Raw genomic sequence first — 17947 nt, 5'->3', positions numbered from 1 at the left:
AACAATACTTGTTGCAGCGCATTCATTTCAATTCAAGTCACGTTTATTGCAAATCCACGCTTTTTCTCGCCAAAACATGGGTCATACGTTACGTACACCGCGCTGTCGTCACTTCCGCAAAAACAACATGGCGGCGGCCTTCAGGAGTGTGGTCCGCGTTGTCACAAGGATCAGGTGAGAATTAAACCGTGTTTTTCGTACTTGTTTTATCTGACATTCACACACAGTTCACGATTAGAGTCATATGAGATTTGCCGAGTGTTGAGTATGAGTTAAAATAATCGGACTCTATACGTAAGGCCATTGTGAAGAAGTGAATGAGATTGAAGGAGATTTAGTCACTCTGGTCACTCTACAGGGCCTGACATTTGTCCTTTGTTATTTACATCTATTGTAAATTTAGTTGTATCTCAAACAAAGCTGTCAGGATAACTGTCGCGTGGATGACATGACAGGTTAAGGTACGGTATGAATGGGACACGTGGAAAGAGAGAGAGAGAGAGAGAGAGAGAGAGAGAGATATCGCACCACTTCTTCCGCCAATCAGGACAGAGATAGTGTTCTAATGGGTACATCAGCTCACAGGGGCTGGCACGATTACAAACACTTGTTACGACCCTTGGCATAGATACATGAACGGGCAGACTTGGCCGTGAAGTGGATTGGGCAAGAGATCAGTGACAGCCCTTTTAATAAGGACGGACATCACGCCAAGCCTTATAAGACAATGTGGAGGAGAAGGAGAGGAGTCAGAGACTACAGCAGAGGCCCGACAGAAAGATCATCTGAAACGCGAAATACATCGTCATGAGATATCGGGAGGAGAAACAGGCCAAGTAAGAAGATTTTCTGTCCCTAAAAGGAGGTGATGATATATTTAGAGAAAAGCACGGAGGAGGAGAGGAGCAAAAACTGACCGCAGCCCTGAAGAAGTTGGAGGAGCACAAGAGGATGTCTTACTATTAATGCATGTATTTAGGAGGCATAAAAACTGAAGAAAAAAAAATTATGAAGAGTGCAACACTCCGATCATGGATCATGATGATGTTCATGAAGAAAGAAAATGCTCTATTAGAACTAAGACTGTCCATAGCATTGGAGGTGTTGGAGGAGCAGAAGCTGAAACAGAAGGTCTAATCTCTAAAACAAGCCAGGAAACATACAGCAAACAACTGATTTTATTTATTATTATTTCATTCATAAAATACAAAAAGAAATAAACAGTGTAATAAAGTTAAACATAAAATACATGAATGAAAGTGGACAAAAAGAAGAGCAATCTCATCTGCTCCGTTTTCCAGACAATATTTAACACTGAGTGACTTTAAAATATTTCACAACACAGTGAGATGTGTAATCCTTTATTTGTCCAGGAGTGAAGGTAGAAGGTCATGACCACCGATGAAACCTTCTCATCATTGGTGGTCATGACGTTCTCTTCATTGCATCACTCCTTAGGAAACACATTTAAGTCATATTAATTCTCTGCAAATGGATATCTGCCCTTTTATCCGCAACAAGTTAGTTTTTCTTGAAATCTACCTGAATAACCTGAATACTTACTTAAAGGTACAGTATACTGGAGGTGACACATTTCCGTGGATATAGATTGTTAAAACCATTTAAAAACATTTTCCATGGAGATAGAGAGATTTAATGCCATACTGTGGAATATTATAACCGAAGGAAGGACCAAGAGGTTGAGACCCAAGTAAGAGTCAAGTTTGTGGAGATGCAAGCCTGATCACAGTAAGGACACATGTTTTTGGAAGTTTTTCAGTTTGATAAAAATAACCAAAATGAAAATTTGGTGATTTGGTCTTTTTTTTTTTTTTTTTTTTTTTTTGGACTAAATGTTACACGCTTTAATGTGGAAATTTTAAATACAATACCATTATTGTTCTTAATGCTTTGATTTCTTTGTCAAGATTATTCCCTAAATTAAGCTTTGTAGTTCAATCCATTTTCTTGGTTCTGAATCATTTTTGAAAAAATATGCCTGTTCCTTTTAGATTGTAGATAGTAACCTGTCCTTATCTCAAAAAGTCTTTGAATGTTTGCTGATGTTTGCTTTGAGGATACATAAAACAATGATGTCCTTAATTTCCAAAGCTTTAAATTTGACAAATATTGGGTTAAAATTTCTTTCTATAATGACTGTTAGTGATAATTCTCAAGGCCATTGTTTGCCAAATAAATAATAGCTCTTGGTTTTACATGTTGACCCCCGAATTTCCACGCAGGAGTACAGTACATCATGGAACAAGGACTGAGTATAATGTTAATATAGCAGTGCTATTTAGAGCGAGCAAAGTTAACTTTATACAACACAATTTTGCCTTTAGTTTAATTTATATGAGCCCTCTAGTTTAGATCTTCATCAATCATGACTTCTAAATATTTAGTTTCTTTTTCTCTTTGAGTCTGTACTCCATCTATTTCTGATGTTATGTCGTCATCCAAGAAGACAAATCCGATTTTTGAGACATCGGAAGACATCGGAATTGAAGCTCAGGACTAAGATTGAAACACTGTGCCTCTTCAGAAAGAGTTAAAGGTGCAGTGCCTCAAATACTTAAAGGAGGTACAGAACCTCAAGGACTACTGCAAACATTCTATGGAGGAGGCTTGGATGATTTCACATAAAAACATGGAGGAGCAGATGAGTCACATTAAGATGAAAGACGTCATCAGAGAGCTCACTAAGGAGGTGAAGAGGCTGAACAAACAGAGACAGAAACCACAGAAGCAAAACTACAGATAAGACTGCTGAGGCCAAAAGAGCAGGTGGTGCATAGCCTTCAAACTGAGAGAAGAGAGGGTAATAGAAGACAGCCTAAAACTGTCTTTAGACCCAACCAGCCTCAACAGATTCAGACCATCGCAAGCAAAAGACCAAGAGAACAGAGGTCTTCAAATGAAGACCAAATGAAAAAAATGTCAGACCTAACCAGCCTGACCACCATGTCAAAACTATAAAAAGACCAGGCAAGGTGTTAGAAGAGAAAAACAAAATTGTTCTCTGGACCAAATCAGGCACCACCACCTTCCCTCCTAGCTCTGAATTCCTTACTCCAAATTGTGGGAGGGAAAAAACTTAAAAAAAAAATTTGTGCAACAACTGCTTTTGAATTAAACTGTTATTCAACTTGTTGGTTCTGCATTTCTTTATAAAGGAGACTAAAATCTTTTTTTTCTTTACAGAGCGCCCTCTTCATTCAAAATACAGCAATGCAGCCTCAGCACAGGTATTTATTATTAGTATTAGTATTATAATATCTATATACATTAACCTCAGTCTGTAACGTACATATTTGGTTATGGGTTTCATTACTTAAATCATTTTTAAAACTATCACCTAAATCCTCACAGCACAGACATGTTTAGACGTTTGTAATGAACCCTTATTTTCAGTTCGAGGGCTGTGGAGGCGCCCCTTCAGGCCTTTACCGCTGCTGGTGGTCACTGGAGGAGGTTACTATGGTTACCAGCACTACAAGGGTAAACAGGAAGTAGAGGGAGCACCCCCTGTTTTGGCCACGCCCACTCAGGTAAATTCACCTGTCTTTGTAGAAGGTAGACTTGGAAGAAAATCTGAATGTGTTACAGAGATGCACATTCTAATGCATCTAATACAGTAAAGTAAGTGTTTTTTGACATAAAAATGAAGGCTATAATCACTGAGTCTAAATTGAGGAATATTTAAAAATGACAGGACAAAACATTGCAGAAGACAGTCTATATTGGGCAGATAAACCGACCAAAAAAATCTCCAATACCATTATGCTGGTTATACTTATTTTATCGTTACCTTTTTCCTAGAATTCACTGTATATTTATTGTTTAATGAGGTGTTGAAAATACCAGTGATATATTAATCTCATTCAGAAACATACTAATATGATATAAATTAAAGAATTGTATGGCTTAAAACATCCAGATTTTCTTCCATAGTCATGTTGCATTCACACATAATTAAAATATTCCCTTTTCTGGTTGTCTCTCACTGAAAAAATTGTATTGAAATAAACAAAACAAAAATTACACAAATACCATGATCCATTAAACCCCTGTTGAGAAATTATTACAGTCACTCTTTCCTTCTTGTATCGAACAGCATTATTGACCCACATTGCATTTCTGCCAGTCAGCACAGAGATTTAGTAGCTTTTTTTAGCAACTGTTTGTTTTCATGTGGTGACAAAGCTCTGACCTATATTCTACCTGACCACTTGTGGCAGTGTTGCACAAGGTCTATTAACAGCCCAGGAAAGACTTTCAGTGGGTAATTGGATGCATCTCCGATGTGTTTAAGTTTTCAAACACTCCCTTCTTCATTCTTCCCTCTGTTTTGAATTTTGGTCTGTCTATTAGCATTGTAATATCTCAATATATCTCAGTAATAGTGTTTATCAATACTTAATCTTCTGTATATATTAAAATTATTTATAAGCCTCTAAAGACAGTTATGGTTGTAGGGAACATTTCAGAATCCCTACACATAAAACAGAGAATCTTAATTTAACAATAAATTCTTACAACTCTTACTTTACTTCAGTGAGGTACTTTGGCCTTCATTGTAATATTAACAAAAAAAACAAAACTTGGTCATGCTTTTTCAGTTACTTGCAATGAAAACACTCTAAACACTACTAAAAACTATGTATAGAACAATAATTAAATAATATGAAGACTTATTATCTTGCTAAATCTAGGCTGGAGTGGCTGTTTAGTGAATGAGGCCACTGTGGAGAGTGATCTGCTGAAAGGTGTTTAGTCTAATCCTAATCCAGCTCTGGCTCTGGACTCTGTGCACTCAGCTGCGTGGAACCAGGATGCTTTTAAACGCTCTGGACCAAACCAGGACCAAAAACTGTAAAACTACCTCAAATTGGACTGTTATTTTTGGTAACTGCACTGTTCACGGAAATTCGGTGTCCTTGGGAGTTCATTGGACAAATTTGGATTATCTTGATGACATTACTGAGTGTGGAACAGACTACTTTTTAGGTGATTTTGTTTGTGGCATGATGTTGAGAACTTAAATCTGGTTTTGAAAGGTCTAGTAATATCCTAAATATTTGAATGGTTTATTGTATAGTTGATTATACTGGGTTAAAGCCAGAAGTTAGAATTGTACTGAGGTGTATTCATCTTATTTGAAACTGCTGTTATTTTGACAGTTCTTGCTGTTTTTAAACTACTTCGGACAGTTCTTTCTCATCTTTTTAATGCATATTTTGGACTGTATCTCCAGTGTGTTGCAACTCATTGTTTTGGATGAGGTCTTGAAACTAGTTCACAGTGGGATTACAATTCTACCGCTTCATACAAAGAGGCTGTAATGACAAATGAGGATTAGCCCTGTGCATACCAAATGGAAATGTGGACAGACTCCGGACTGCAGCTGAAATATCGCGTTATTTCTGAAAGTGATTTAAGTATGCTCAATGAACATTTAAGCTTAAACTGTAATCAAATGAGTGTAGGACAGTTAGTAATGTTATATATGTTATATATATGAAGAGATGGTGAAGTTTTGGTGTAACCGCGGTGATGAGAGGAGGAATCGTGGTGTGTTGAGACGCATTCAAAAAACAGCGATCAATGACTACAGGAAAATCGCACCAAAAATTGTCATCAACACAGACACGAGGCGAGATAATGGTATGACAACAACAGCGCACAACACTGAGGAAAATAAAGGGACAAAATCAACCCAAGGAACTCGAGTCCGCTTCAGGTGAAATTCAGCACAATATAACTATACAGCATATACTTTCTGTGATGTTGGTAGCTTTTATTAGTCAAATGCATTAGTATTTGTTTGTAAAAGTGCACAATATTGAAAAACATATAAAGCTTGCTATTTTTTGCTTTACAAATCACTTTTTACACCATAATCGGATGATATTTTTTGCAGTCCTTTAGAATATGCTAAAACTTGCCTATATATTTTTTTGCTTTAGGTACAAATATTGCTTTAAAATTGGCTATAAAATTTAACATAAACGAAGAAAGCTTAAATTTGAGATTTTCAGATTTTTTTTTCTTACTGCTTTTTTTTTTTTTGACAACTACCAAAACCTTAACTGTTAGGTTACTGTTATGATCTTGTATGTGATGTAGGCAATAGTGTTGGTAGCTACTGTAAGTCCATCACATTAGTAATATTAGTAAAATTGAATCAGCTTTATTAGTGAGCAGCTTATGATCTATATTTTAGGCTGGTTCCACAGGTGACTTTGAAGCGCCGTTTGAACTCGCTTGGTAGAAGCTCCGCCCCCTGGCGCCGTCGGCCAATGGCGTTCCTCTACTGCACACTGACCACCAGAGCTTTGCGACCGCTGGCCAATCGGGTAACACCTGCTAGACGTGTTTGTGTCCCAAGGAGTAACAACAGTGCCCTCTCATCTCTGATTTCTGAAGGAAATTTTCCAGTCATCTTACCCATAAACTTTTTATTTTGTTAGTCTGAAAACTGTTTATAATACAGTTGCCAGTTAGCTACCGGATAGGGACTAAAACACGATTATATTTATGGGTATGTCTGCTTCCTGTTATATACATCATTTTGAGGACTTTTTCTCATTGAAAAGTTTATTAAGAATTTATTTATTTTATTTAGTTTTAAATTGTTCTGAAACACTGAAATAGATAGGGATCAAATTGAAATCTCAGTTTGAGTTGGCACAGTCATCAAATGCAAAAGATGTAATTATTTAAATAATAGAATTCTAATTTTAAAACATGTATACAGTTGATTTTTATTCTAAAATTATGCAGTCCTGGATTTATATTCATTTTCAAAAATATCTTGAAAGTGCAGCAAAATGCATTTATGAATCTGCAGTTTATAATGGGTTTTATGGATGATTTGATCAAAATATATTTTTGGTCAGAAGTTGCCCCATAGATCTTAAGGGTCAAGTAAAAGAACAAAACATCAAGAACGTTAAAGGAGCATTGTGTAAGTGTTCTGGTGGAGGGTCTGTCAAATGCTTTTCTCCATGGAGATGTCATTGCTTTGTTTGGAATGTTTCACAGTATGGTATAAACCTTTCTATCTTTGTGGAGACCAAACCAGAACAAGTTAGAGGTCAGATCTGTGAAGAAGCAACTCACCATCAGAATGTCTGTTTTTGTTATTTAGCTATTTTTGAACTATAAAACCACCTGTAATTGAATAAATGTAAGTTAGAGCTGTTTAATGTCATACTGTGGAACATTCCAGGCAGAGCAATGGTATATCCATAGAAACAAGCAGGTAACAGACCCCAAACCAAAAAGTTACATAGTGCAGCTTTAAAAAATGAGTTTGAATTTTACTTCTGAAACCATAAGCACCCCTTATTCTTGAGCTCCATAGGTCTAAGTGGACTATGTGTTTAGAGGCCCAGACCTACTACAGACCATAATCCAATTTCACTTCAGTGTACTTCAACTGAGGGACAACCAGATGGTCTTCTTCCCTTTTACATCTCTGTTTCTCTATTTAAAGTAAAATCTTTTTCATTCACTTTTGATTGTTATTGCTTCTTTGTCCTTCAGGTGGCACTGTACCGATCGTTTCCCACTCGGGTTATTTCTCGAGTTTGGGGTAAGATCAACGCGGTGGACTTGCCAACATTTTTACGAAAGCCGATCTATTCACTTTATATCTGGACCTTTGGAGTCAACATGCAGGTAACCAATGGCAACCAGCTACTGTCAGATTAAATTAAACTGGGATGTTTGTTAATAATTCTGTCTTGTCCATTAGGAGGCAGCAGTGGAGGACTTACATTTTTACAAGAATCTGGGAGAGTTTTTCAGGCGAAGACTTAAACCTGCTGCTAGACCTGTCTCCTCCTCCTGCCTGGTAAGCAGCTATACACTATTAATATTAATACATTTTGAAGTTATAATTATCTATAAGGATGTAATAATATCCCCAAATCTCACTGTATGGTATGATCCTAGTCATGGCAAGTTATTAGTTTTATTGTGGGGTGGCTCATGGGTTTCAGACTTCATTTATCCATCCAGTGACATTTTAAGGACTATTTACCATTCAAGAGACAATATTTTCAGTCAGATATGACAATGGTTGTCATTTAGTTGAATTTTTTTTATTACCATGTAACTTTTTTTGCCAATGATCCACTATGTGCTTGGAGCTGTTATTGCTTTGCCTGAATGTTATACAGGGTGATGCTTATTTATCTTCCATTCATTCAATTACTGTTTTTTATTGCTAAAAAGCAAGTGCTCCACTCCTTTCCATAGATCTGACCTGGTGGCGTGCTTGTGCTAATGAATAAAGGATCTGTGTCATACTGTGAAACATTCCAGGCAAAGCAATTGCATCATCATGGAGTCAAGAAAGTGGCAGACAGAATTAAGATTAGATTTTGTTTTGTTACAGGGTATATTTACAATTGTAGACCTCACTGAACACACTCACATCAAAACCTCTGAAAGTACACATACAAAATGTAGTAAACAAAAAAGTGATCGATTTTTTTTTTTTTTTTTTTTTGGTTATTTTGACTGTAATTCCAGACCTCTCCAGCAGACGGTAGAGTGCTTCACTTCGGTTCTGTGAAAAATTCAGAGGTGGAGCAGGTCAAAGGCGTCACCTACAGTTTGGAGCATTTTCTGGGGCCACACAAAGGAAACGGCCAAGGTGAGACATGCTTCTCTGAGAGTGTAAGCTCTCGACCACATTATAAAGTTGTTAGTTCACCAAAAACCCACTGGGAATTTTTATTTTTTATGTTAAGTAACTTCATTTGTGGTTTGGCACATTCATTCAGTGCATGCATAAAACCATATATTAAAAGAGACAAATATAAATATAAAGATAAAACATGGCGAGGAGGGGATATGTATTGTGCTATCCCAGATGTGACTAGATTGCTTACAACCCCAATTAAAATATCTGTGAAAAAATTATACGTTAATTTGTGATATTTAAAATGTAAACTGACTAGACCTGCCAAAGTCACTTCCTGTCTGTCCTCTGATTGACCAGGTGAAAGCTTTAGGGACCGCCTTCTCTCTCATCCAGACAATGACCTGTATCATGTGGTCATTTACCTGGCTCCAGGAGATTACCACTGTTTCCACTCTCCGGTTGACTGGACGGTGAAGCTGAGGAGACACTTCCCAGGTAACATATTTACCAAGACATCAGAAGTACCTGTGTATCACTCCCACTAAAGTTATTTTAATATTACAACAATTTTAAAGGTGTACTATGGAACTTTTTGGTTGGGAGTCAGTCACCTGCTTGTTTCTATGGAGATGTTATTGCTCTGTCTGGAATAGTCCACAGTATGACATGAAACTCTACCCTACATTTATTTAATTACAGGTGGTTTTATAGCTCAAAAATGCCTTGAAAAACAGGCATTCACACAGTGACCGGGGTTGCCTCTCCACAGATCTGACCTGTAACATGGTCTGGTTTGGTCTTCATGAAGATAGAAAGGTTTAATACCATACTGTGAAACATTTCAGACAAAGCAATAACATCTCCATGGAGAAAAGTATTTGATGGCACCTGCACCAGAAATGTGCACCTTTAAATACTTAACTAATGTTTAAAACAGCAGTTGACTCTAGTTTAGTAAAATCAAATGATGATCTAACCTATTAACAATCTGCCATTGTGATAAAATTTTGTGTGTTAGTGCTTTGCTGTTAAATGCTGCATTATTAGACTTAATGGATCCATAAGGACTTGCACATAGTAGCGCATGCATTACAATATAATAACAAAAAGCAAAAGAATCTAATAATAAATGTTAAATGACTAAAATGACTAAATAATTCAAGTAGTAACACATGTTGTATAAGGCACAATACAGATTTGTATATTTACAAGTATAATTTAAAAAAATAAAAACATCTAATTTCCCCACCCACTCTTCCTATTGGTCATGTTCAGTCTGAGTGACAGGCAGATTTATCCAGTCACATTGAAGTGTGAACTCTCAGATGAAGCATGTTCCTTTAGCTTACCTTCAAAATAAAATAAAAGTACACCGGTGCTCTACTGAGGCTCTACCTTTCCCAACAAACATTTATTTACAGTGTTTTTATATTGTAGGTTCCCTGATGTCTGTGAGTCCTGGAGTGGCTCATTGGGTTAAAGAACTCTTCTGTTTAAACGAACGTGTGGCTCTGACTGGCCAGTGGAAACACGGCTTCTTCTCTCTCACCGCTGTCGGGGCAACCAACGTGGGCTCAATACGCATCTACTTTGACCAGGTACAAAACCACAAATGTAAACAATATAATTCCCTTTACAATTCAGTGTCCTTTATGCAACAACATATGACTATCTCCACCTTCTATAATAATTTCTACAACAAGTTTTATCAACAAAGGCTGAATGATTTTAGAATTATTATTTGATTAACATTTAAAAGCAGACTTAATTTTGAACTGCTAAACTACTAAAAGAATATGATGCATTTCAAAATATGTTTAAATAAGGTGTGAATTACAGGGTACATGAGATCCAGGAAACATGGATACTTACTGTGAGTGGGCTCGCGTGTCCACAGATCTGATCTATAACTTTTCCTGGTGACATCATCTGCTTGTTTCAATGGAACTAGGTCATTTTAATGCCTTACTGTGGAACATTACAGCCAAGCAGTAACCTTTCCATCGAGACAAGCAGGTGCCAGAACATCCACCAGAAAAATTACATAGTGCACTTTAATCTTGCAGCTGTATTGTCAAGATTCATTTATATAATATTTTCTTCTTCTCCCCTTTAGGAACTCCAAACAAACACCCCTAAATACAGAAAAGGCTCCTGCCATGAACGTAGTTACCAGGGAGAAGAGTCTTCTGCAGATGGAGTGACGTTACAGAAAGGGGCACCCCTGGGAGAGTTTAACCTGGGATCCACAGTTGTTTTAGTTTTCGAAGCTCCGAAAGACTTCAACTTCGATTTGAAAGCAGGACAGAAAATCAGAGTGGGAGAGGGGCTAGGTCTCCTCTCCTAAAACATACAGTGCTTTCAAGTGCGGGTGGGTTTTGGAGATTTTGGAGTTTTGGACATGAACACAGCCACTGAAGATGTTTGCCAAAACTGGATAAATGGGTTATTAAAGCAGCTTTGTGTTGGGATCACTTAAAATGTATTTACATTTTACAACTTAATAATGTAACTTATTACATTTACATACTTTTACATATTTCTGTTTAAAGGTGCATTGTGTAACTTTTTGGTTGGGGTCCATTATGGATATCTATGGATATGTCATTGCTCTGCCTGGAATGTCCCACAGTATGACATTAAACAACTCTTCTTTACATTTATTCAAGTACAGGTGGTTTTATAGTTCAAAAATAGCTAGAAAAACAGACATTCTGTCTGTGAGCAGGGTTGCCTCTCCACAGATCTGACCTGGTTTGGTCTCCATGAAGATAGAAAGGTTTAATGCCATACTGTGAAACATTTCAGCTAAAGCAATAGCATCTCCATGAAGAAAAGCACCAGAGAAGTTACACAATGCCCCTTTGAAAACATTAGCCACAAATGTATAAGGGCATTTAAGTAGTGCACTGCAAACTGCACTGTAAAACATCAAATTTTGGGCACAAAGTGGAATGACTTTGTATGTGTGGGAAGCTTGGTTTGTTTACCAGGGCAGCTAAAGGATCAAATACATGGCCTTTTTCCTATGCCAGAGCCAGTTTTAGTGCACAATACATGTGAATGTCATAGTATTAAATTAAGTGGTTCTCAACACAGGTACCACTTCAAATGTATGGCCTCTTTGTATTATATGCAGTTCAACACCCGGTTTAGCTTAATTAGTCACTACTTAGTCCTAGTGTGGACTGGTTTACACAGATTTGTTTTGCTCTATACGCTTAAATATGAGGCCATATATTGTCCCTAAGGGGTTGACTGGGTTTAACTTATTCATATTAGTTTATTAATGGCTGTACAAAGAAAAACTTATGCTTTTTGAAGTGGTACTTGGCCTAACTCAACCAAAAGTCTACTAGCTTATCCACTATCTATCATCATGTTACAACAGTCACTGTATGACTGCTACCACTAACAGCTTTTGAAGTTGCCTGTAATAATGTACATGGTATGAATGGCTATTAGTGCTATTACTGCTTATAACCTCTCCTGCTGCCTTTATTGCACTAAAATACATATTTTGTATTGTTTCTAAAAAGTGTTTTTCTTATGACCTTTATTATCAGCTGTGTCTAAAAACTAAATCTATATATAAACCTCCTGATTATGTTTGTAAATGGTTCTAAAACTATTGGCAATGGTAAAATGACTAAATATTTCTTTCCTTCCTTATATTTTCCATGTTGTAAATTATTTAACTTTTTCTTAAACCCATATAGGGTTTTGTAATTTTTCTGTTAATGAAAATCCTGCCCTGATACTAATCCAGATTGATTTATAAATCCATCCATTTTGTTAATATTTTGTATGATTGTAATCATAATAAAAATATTTTTATATTCATTCTTTTTTTTTCTGTTGTCTTCATATGTTTTATTAAAAAGTACAATTTTTCACATTAATACACAATGATGGTACATCCCCCGTAGTCTAAAAACAACCTGGACTTTATACATTACTGTCATAACAAAATAAGACTTGTTCATTGTATTAACAAAAACCTATAATAGTCAAGAATGACTTAAAATGATAAAATTAATGCTTAAAAATGTAAAAAAAAAAAAAGTTTAAAAAAAGTATAGGCAATATGAGATATTTATACACCACAAATTGAATTTGATTAAATTATTATGATTATGATAGTTATTGTATTTAAATTTTTCTGTTGCGTGTGAAGCAGCATTTCAAATGTATGAAACAACAATAACAAATAAAGTTTGATTGATTGATTATGATACAAAATAATTAATTTGTGCTGCCATAATCTTAACAAAATCTATTTTCAGACAGTTATAAAACATTATTTATTTCGTATTTTATTTAATTTGTATTATTATTATAAAAAAAAAAAAAAAAATATATATATATATATATATTATATTATATATATATATATATATATATATATATATATATATATATATATATATATATTTTTTTTTTTTTATTCAATTATTTAATTTTATTTTAGGCACGCTTATAGGTCACGTGTTCTTCCGGCGGTCGGAGTTCATCAATATGGCGGCTGTCAGCCGATAGCACTTATGTCATTTTGCCATGCTTTAGATCAAATTTGACTTTATTAATCTGACTCACCGCTTTATTCGTGACCACATTTCAAAGGGGAGATGTTTCAAGCCATAGGCGGCAGGAGCCTCCAGGCAGCCCGGCTCTGCGCCCGGAAAAGAGCCGTTCTTGTGGAGACGGTCCGCGGCAGAAAGACTCGCAACGACCCGATAGCCAAGTCCAAAGAGGCACGAATCAAAACCCCTCCGCCCGTGGACCCGGTGGAGATGGTGGTCCTGAAAGAGAGATACTCCGAGTACCAACAGATTCTAAGTGCCCTTCGGTGAGTTAATAGCTTGTTATAATCTACAAAAATAAGACACATTAAATGAAGTCCTCATATTCCCATGCCCTTGTCATTTGGGTTCATCTTTGTGTTGTGTTACATCCTGCTTACTGTGTTTGACCCATGGACTGATTTGACTGATTTTATTCTTGAATACTTTTGTCAACGTAAAAATTTTATGTATCTGAAGACATTTCTGAATAATTTAACGTTAAATGGCATGTAACTCTAGTAAGTAGCTTTGCATTGGAGCTCTCGACGTTTAGAGTTGTTGACTATCCATTATTATTCCAATTAATCGCCGCAGCCCTACTCCAAAGTCAACTTAGAGTAGCGAACTTGTCATGCAAATGCAATGTCAGTAAAGAAAATAATCGATTTAAGCAGTGCTTGAGACGTCCAGGGATAAGTGATCACCCATTTGAATCAACCAATTTTCAGGCTGTATTATGCCAGTATGTTGGTACCGTTGCTATCTATTTAGAGGAGCTTTTGATGTTTAACTTTTGTCAATATAATTCACTGTTTTTATCTTTCATGTGTTATTTGCTTGTTGCTCTTTTGATGGTTACAATATAACGTTATGTTCTGTAAAGTGTCTTTGAGTACTCTGGAAAGCACTATATAAATAAAAGGTATTATTATTATTGTTATTATTGTTATTGTTATTATTAATATGGACAATATTAACTGAATTATCTCTTGATAGTATGGAATTCAAAGAGGAGGTGTTGAGGAAGAAGTATGAAGCTGAGACTGGAACTTTGGCTGAGGAGCGAGCACGGAAAGAGGCAGAGGAGCACCGTGCCCTGATGGACTGGAACAGAGAGGAAAACCAGCGCATGCTACAACTCAGGTCTGAGTTAACTGATGTTGTTAATGGGATTGTTATGTTATTTATGCTAAAAAGATGCCAAATTTTGTGCCAGTTTGAACCTTGTGGATAAGATCAGTAAATATGAAGATGATAATAACAACGATAAATCAGTTTAATACATCTGTAATCCAGTGGTGGGACGCAACAAATTAAAGTAAAGTACCGTACTTAAGTATAAATTTTAAGTGGAAGATCTTTTTTAAGATTAGCTTCTACATATGATGTAAAAAGCCTGTATCATCTCAATGTCCATAGCTAGCTTCTTAGCTAGCCTTTTGCACGGTCTCTATGGATATGAGAAAAAACTGTGGTTAATTTCGCACAATCCAATGAGTTCCTTGTGTTAATTCTCTCAAAATATTTCCTCTGAAGGGTTCTGTCACATTTGCTGTCGCATATGGTGTAAAAAACCTTTAGCAACTCAAATGTCTATAGCTACCTCCTTAGCTCTTTTGTGAGCCTCTTGTGCGGTCTCCATGGATACTGGAAAAAACAAACAGCTCCTTTCACAAAATCCAACAGTCTCTCATATGTGTGCTTTGAACTGTACATGCTGCACTTCTTAATTGGTTAAAATCCCATGATAGAATGTTAAATGACATGTTTAAAAAACTGCTCAGTGTGTGAGCCAGGTAACCACAGAAGCAGCCAAACACTCAGCTGCCATGACATATTGAGTACTGTACTTCATCTAACACTTAATCTGACAGCAAATGCTGCAGAACCACTGAATTCAGATGTTATGTGTTAATTTTAGCGCATATATTTAGTCAAATGCACAATTATAATTCATTGTTTTTGTTTTCAGGCTGCAGAGGGTTCAAATCGAGAAAGAGGAAGCGGAACGAAAACAGCTTGAAGCTGCTCTTGAACGGGAACAAAAACAGCAGGAATTTATCAAAATGAAGGAAGAGGAACTTTTACGCTTACAGGTAAAAAAGACCTTCTAATCACCATATTAATTGCATACCATGTATTTGACATTTTAAATAAATAATTGTATTTTACTGTGTAGGAAGAGGCAAAACACTTCATCACAATGGAGAATTTGGATCAGCGAATTGAAGAAGCATTGGACAATCCCAAGAATTATAATTTTGCCATTGACAAAGAAGGACGGATTACTAAACAGACTGTGCTCAAGTGAAACCAATGGGTGTTTGTCATGGGGTTTTCAGTATCAGTTCAGTTCATTATTTTGACATGAACAATTTGTCCTCAGAGTCACCCACAAAAAAGGTAATTGGTTTAAAATGGTTCCTTCCATATGGTTACAGTATTTGCTTTAAAACATCCACATTTTTCAGAGGTCTCAAACTTGTCCAAACCTGTTTGTCCATCAACACACTTTTCCTGTGAGCTGTGCATCTTATGTATTTTGCTTTTATCATGGTTATATTTTGTAAATATATGTGATCATAATGACTAAATAGCTTTTCCATTGTGACTCGTTGTCATTTTTTACTCTTTATTTAAGTAGCCTACTCAATTGTTTATTATTTTATTTGGTTTTATTTAAGTATTATTAAATGAGCACTAACTAACTGTTACTACTTCTTCTGCTGCTGCTACTGCTACTACTACTACTATTACTACTAACACTATTACTACTGCTACTCGTGAAGCAGTAAGTTACTTATGGTTTTGAAATATATTTTTACCTCCGCCAAGGAGGTTATGTTTTTGCCGGTGTTTGTCTGTTTGTTTGTTTTTTTGTCTGTTAGCAACATAACTCAAAAAGTTATGGACCAATTTTGATGAAATTTTCAGGATTTGTTGGAAATGTGAAAAGGATGAACTGATTTCATTTTGGGGGTGATTCGGAAGAAATCCTGGATTCTGGATCACTTTGAAATTTTAGTTAACATTGTGGTAAATGGGGCCAAAAAAATTTGTTTCTCAATATCTCGGTTAATTATTGACCAAACCCCATGAAATTTGACTCAGGGATGGACAATGGGATCCTCTTTCATATTCCAAAGGCTGATCCGGATCTGATCCAGAAGACTGATTTAATCGCAATTTATATAAAAAATGGGGGTAGTTCTTGGCGGAGGTCTGCGCTCTCTGAGTGCTTTTCTAGTTTATAAATAAATAATCAATAGTTGCCAAATATTTAAATGTCTATTTGTATTTAAAACTACAGTAGTATTTGTCACACAAAGTTCAAACCATGAAGGAACCATCATGTAATGAAGCATTTTGCATAGAACATTTCATCTATCCTTGTAGTGTGAGCTCTTTGTCTGTAGCGGGCGCAGTTCTCCCTCTGAGTCGGGTTTAGCGCATAGACTGTACACAGTCCAGCATGAGCAGGTGAAGATGTGGCTCATGTGTGACAACGTGCAGGTGTAATCCTCTTCATAGTGGCGCTGATGAGATAAAGATGATCAGGTTTAAAGACTTCAACAAACCAGACTAGGCTCAAAGAAGAAGGCTCACGAGTCTGCTACACACTCCACTAAATATAGGCCTGCTATAGAAAACTTCATCTATTCTATACAGAAAAATACGATAAATGTTTTAAATATATATAATAGCCCAGTCATAACAATCCAAGTTAACTTAAAACAAAGAAAAAATACAACAAGGGTAGTTGAGATCATTTTATTTTGTGAAGAATGTTACATCTGTTTTATATCATAACTGTATTTTAAATTGGTAGTTTTTCTAGACCATGAAACTTTATAAAACAAAAATAACTCTACAGCGGCTTCAAATTGACTTCAGAGCACCTTCATTTCAAATAAATACATACACAATTTATCAGTGGAGGAAAAATCACTAGAAATCAGATATTACAAAAACTGAACTGACAATTGTAAAACTCCATTGAGCAGTACTCTCATTCAAAACAACATGATAACAAAAAATTACTAATACTTTTGTTTTTTCTGTGTAAACATCTGACATTTTAAAGCCTTGATGAAACATTCAAACTCATGTACAGACTATTCACTAAAATCCTGTTGGAGACATTTTCATGGGTTTCTCCTTTCTGTGTATATAGGCACCATTTTGAGAGCTTTCCATCATTTTAATTGTCATTTGCTACAACAACAACAATGTTTTTTTAATCACACTGAAACCCGTGAATTGACTTAATAGCACTTGAATATTCAAGTATAAAAATCTTACAAAATTCACCTTCTGCTGAGTTACTAAAACTAATGTTATTTCTGATTATGAAATCTGGTTGTTGGTCTGACCAGGGTATTTCTCAAACTTCTTCTCTGCTTCTTCACTGAAGGCATCACCTGAAAGCCAAAAAGAAAATGAATATTCACAAAAACACAATACTGATTCTTTGCAGTGACATTACGCTGGGGTAGATAGTCAGATAAGTTCAGGTAAGTCTGCAAACTCAAAAAGAAACACTAAATGGATTTAAACAACACATTTTCAGGAGCCTGTGATCAATACGTGTGTTCATGGTCCCGTTTAGGTGTCTGATTTTCAACAAAAAGATGAGAGGGACTATCTGAAAAACTGTTATCTAATGCTAGCTAGTTTGTGACTAATGTTATTTGCAATGCTCTTGTTCAACAGCACAAATCAG

At 36.0% G+C, this 17947-nt stretch overlaps 2 protein-coding genes across 3 annotated transcripts; both read left to right on the top strand.

Moving 5' to 3' along the window:
• The first annotated feature begins 69 nt into the window (after nucleotides 1-69).
• On the top strand, nucleotides 70-12502 carry pisd (phosphatidylserine decarboxylase). 2 transcript variants are annotated; one of them, XM_020921650.2, is made up of 9 exons: nucleotides 70-174; nucleotides 3205-3248; nucleotides 3415-3551; nucleotides 7552-7686; nucleotides 7763-7861; nucleotides 8545-8668; nucleotides 9017-9154; nucleotides 10097-10257; nucleotides 10776-12502. In XM_020921650.2, the coding sequence occupies exons 1-9, from the start codon at nucleotides 77-79 to the stop codon at nucleotides 11004-11006; spliced, it is 1167 nt and encodes a 388-aa protein (XP_020777309.2). In that variant the 5' UTR covers nucleotides 70-76; the 3' UTR covers nucleotides 11007-12502. The 2 variants fall into 2 exon arrangements, with proteins under 2 accessions (XP_020777309.2, XP_055016081.1); XM_055160106.1 differs by lacking the exon at nucleotides 70-174 and adding an exon at nucleotides 576-836.
• A 665-nt stretch (nucleotides 12503-13167) lies between these two features.
• Nucleotides 13168-15835, top strand: LOC110157340 (28S ribosomal protein S26, mitochondrial). The gene is made up of 4 exons (XM_020921654.2): nucleotides 13168-13508; nucleotides 14221-14367; nucleotides 15197-15320; nucleotides 15404-15835. The coding sequence occupies exons 1-4, from the start codon at nucleotides 13288-13290 to the stop codon at nucleotides 15533-15535; spliced, it is 624 nt and encodes a 207-aa protein (XP_020777313.2). The 5' UTR covers nucleotides 13168-13287; the 3' UTR covers nucleotides 15536-15835.
• Nucleotides 15836-17947: the final 2112 nt, after the last annotated feature.

The sequence above is a fragment of the Boleophthalmus pectinirostris genome, unplaced genomic scaffold (genome assembly GCF_026225935.1).
Source record: "Boleophthalmus pectinirostris isolate CB_2022bp ecotype Guang Dong unplaced genomic scaffold, ASM2622593v1 HiC_scaffold_10, whole genome shotgun sequence".
Classification (NCBI taxonomy): domain Eukaryota; kingdom Metazoa; phylum Chordata; class Actinopteri; order Gobiiformes; family Gobiidae; genus Boleophthalmus; species Boleophthalmus pectinirostris.
Note: the sequence above shows the minus strand (reverse complement) of the source record. Positions and strands in the feature narration are given on the sequence as shown.